Raw genomic sequence first — 2900 nt, 5'->3', positions numbered from 1 at the left:
AGAGAGAAAGTAGATTTGGGGCACTTTATCTCCTCCGTTGCCAAAGTGGATTTGGATTTCAGGGGAGAAAGAACAGAAGCAACAAAGGACAGTGACGAAGAAGACTTGGATTTCGGAGGAGAAACAAAGGAGTTGAGAGTCTGGGACTGAGAATAGCTTTTGTCGAGAGAGGCTTAGCCATAGAGTTTTTACCGAGAGAGAGAGGGGAAAGAATATGTTTAGGGCCTTCTCTTCTTTTTTTTTCTTTCGGATGTATGGTTTGGTGACTTTGGTCACTTCGTGGCATGTCTCCGACAACAGATAATTAAAAAACTGTTGTAAGAGACTATATATTAAAAGATATGTGCCAGAGGAGGGAGGGAAGTTTATCGCCTGCTTAGGTTTGGTGGGAGGAATTCAAATCAATTTGAGCCAAAATGAAAACATTGTTGCTGCCTATGTTCCTCATTCATACAACAGAATGACAATATCTGTTGTACAAGATTTTGCATCTTGCACTAGGTACACCTAATAGAAATTGTCAAATTGTCATACAACGGAAATAACTAGACTGTTATAGCTTGCAACATTCTTACAACAGAACATACATAATTCCGTTGTGTGATAAAATTGGTGAACTTGTCTTCGGAGGGAATTTTGAGTTCAATGACGGCGGGATATCTGTTGATCATTTATACAACATAACTATCTTAATTGTGTTGTGTGATAAAACTCCAAAGAAAAAGTTCTAAATTTGGTAGCATTCCTACAACAGAACTTCATTAACAGCGTTGTACAATAGAGTTCACGTTATCAGACGAATGTAAACTTTTATTCTCTTGTCTGATAGGTGTTGTGTGATGCACTTTTTGTAGTAGTGTGTTGAAATACGATATCGACCAACAACCTTAATTGACAATATTATTACGCACACCAAAAAGACAACAAGTAAGTTAACAAGCCACCACGCTCCCTCTAGATCAATAGAGATCAAACACCACAGTAGTCTTTGATAGGACACTCAGATTTCATTCCTTCTGGTGTCTTATTAAAGACAAGGAAACCAAAATGATCGAAAGGCCTGTACAGTAAGGGATGTTTCTCATCGACCAACTCTTCAGGTACTTGCAGAATCCCACTATTAAATGCGAATAATCCCATGGAGTATCTGGTTTTCTTCTCTTTCATGATGACTTGGTGATCACAAGAGTGTGCCCTGTCGTTGCTCCATGCCTATATATCAAGTAAAAATAAAAAATATGAGAAACGGTACTCAGATTCAGGCATGTAATTGGGATTTAAAATGAAATGAACAAAAATGTTTGACATGAATTTCCCTTCCTTATCACCATTTCTAATGTGAATACCACTCTCACAACGTTATGAAGAAATAGAGACAATTGTATGCGAACGGTGATATGAAAATTATTTGCTTGTAATTCTTGCTAGATTATATTTTTCGTTTATGTAATTCTTACCATCTTTCACTTGAAAGTCTTTAATTCTGTTAAGGTTATGTATCATCTAATTAAATTGTTAAAAATTAAAATTCAGGATCTAACTAATCAGTACACTATTATTTATCGAAACGTTAAAAATGGATGAAAATCTCTTATTCCTCGATGAAATTTTATTAAAAAAAGCTGAAGTGATCGACCCACCATGAATGCGTCTCCTGCCATGACTAGAAAAGATGAAGGTGATGGTTCCACATCAATCCATTGGCCGTCCTTTGTTTTTATCTGCAAACCATTGATCTCATTTTGATGAAGTATGGATATGAAGGTCTTATCTTTGTGAGGATGCAATCCCATATCAGTCTCATTCAGCTGAGGCGCTCTATATTTGAAGCATCTGAGAAGGTAAGTCGTTGATGCCATGTGAGGCTCATAGAGCCTCTCCACACCATAATTCTCAAACACCATTTTTGTCACCATTTCATCCAATTCTGCCACCAGCTTTGAGAAGGAATGAGCACTTTCACTGATTTTTCAAAGATTAAATAGTTACACAATAAGAATATACGTATATATTTACAAGAATACATTCACATACTTACGCTGGGATTTGAATAAATGAAATACTGAAAAATCATTAGTCTGATGAGTAAAATTTGATTTAGAGCTTTAGAGTGAGTTATGAGCCACATGCACTAACCGAAACTCGTCATTTCCTTCAGGCCACATGATACTTGTGAAGCGTTGAGCTCCTTCTAATGTCGTCGGGTTATCGACACCCAGGGATTCGTAGAGAGGAAGGAAGGAATATTGTCCGAAATAGCTGTGGTAAGGCCTGTCACTGGTGTTCTGCATCTTAATTTCCAAGGGAAGATTGAAAAGGTCTTCAAGCAAAGAAAAAGTCGAGTTGTGAAGTTCCAGAGGAACTTTATTGTAAATAGCTTCAAAGCAGCCATACTCTTCTAGAGCATACTTGACTTCCTTGCTTGCCAAGAGCCATGCATCCGTACCAGGCTTCAAGTTTTCTTTTGATAAATCTACAATGGGAACCTTAGCTGGCTGAGTTTGTGACCCCATAATTATCTGAGTGACAAGAAATGTTGTCTCTTAATTGTATATAGCTCGCTAGTTTAGTTGGAGAATTATTGCACTGATATGAAACTTATATATAGAGAGGTGATATAGTTGCACTGATGTCATATGTATAGAATGAGACATTCAGACCAATTCAACCATAAAAATGATAAATTTAAGTTGCTATTAGATGGTATATATCAAATCGATCACAATCGTAGTGTCACTTTGTTTTTGTATATGTGAGTACCAGTCAACTACACAATTAGGCTATTGTCACACAAGTACCTGAACCATATGTAAACGTTAATTATTTTTTTGGTCAAATATTCAATTAATTTTAGAAGTACTATATATTTGTATTTTCAATATTGCAGTGTCGTTCTTCTT

General features: G+C 36.4%; 1 protein-coding gene across 1 annotated transcript; it reads right to left on the bottom strand.

Annotated features, from left to right (window-relative positions):
- Window positions 1–771: 771 nt before the first annotated feature.
- Window positions 772–2551, bottom strand: LOC112188558 (probable 2-oxoglutarate-dependent dioxygenase AOP1). The gene is made up of 3 exons (XM_024327696.2): window positions 2137–2551; window positions 1641–1962; window positions 772–1212 (listed from the first exon to the last, which is right to left on the bottom strand). The coding sequence occupies exons 1-3, from the start codon at window positions 2511–2513 to the stop codon at window positions 970–972; spliced, it is 942 nt and encodes a 313-aa protein (XP_024183464.1). The 5' UTR covers window positions 2514–2551; the 3' UTR covers window positions 772–969.
- Between the last annotated feature and the right edge of the window lie 349 nt (window positions 2552–2900).

This window comes from Rosa chinensis, chromosome 2 (assembly GCF_002994745.2).
Source record: "Rosa chinensis cultivar Old Blush chromosome 2, RchiOBHm-V2, whole genome shotgun sequence".
Lineage (NCBI taxonomy): Eukaryota > Viridiplantae > Streptophyta > Magnoliopsida > Rosales > Rosaceae > Rosa > Rosa chinensis.
The sequence above is the reverse complement of the archived record's forward strand: the minus strand, read 5'-3'. Positions and strand labels throughout refer to the sequence as shown.

Excerpts from the sequence above, each read along its gene's own strand:
- LOC112188558 (XM_024327696.2), bottom strand. The coding sequence starts at position 2,513 with ATGGGGTCACAAACTCAGCCAGCTAAGGTTCCCATTGTAGATTTATCA. Across the intron at positions 1,963-2,136 it reads GAAGGAAATGACGAGTTTCG|TGAAAGTGCTCATTCCTTCT; the intron begins GTTAGTGCATGT and ends TTGAAAAATCAG. Across the intron at positions 1,213-1,640 it reads TGGCAGGAGACGCATTCATG|GCATGGAGCAACGACAGGGC; the intron begins GTGGGTCGATCA and ends CTTGATATATAG.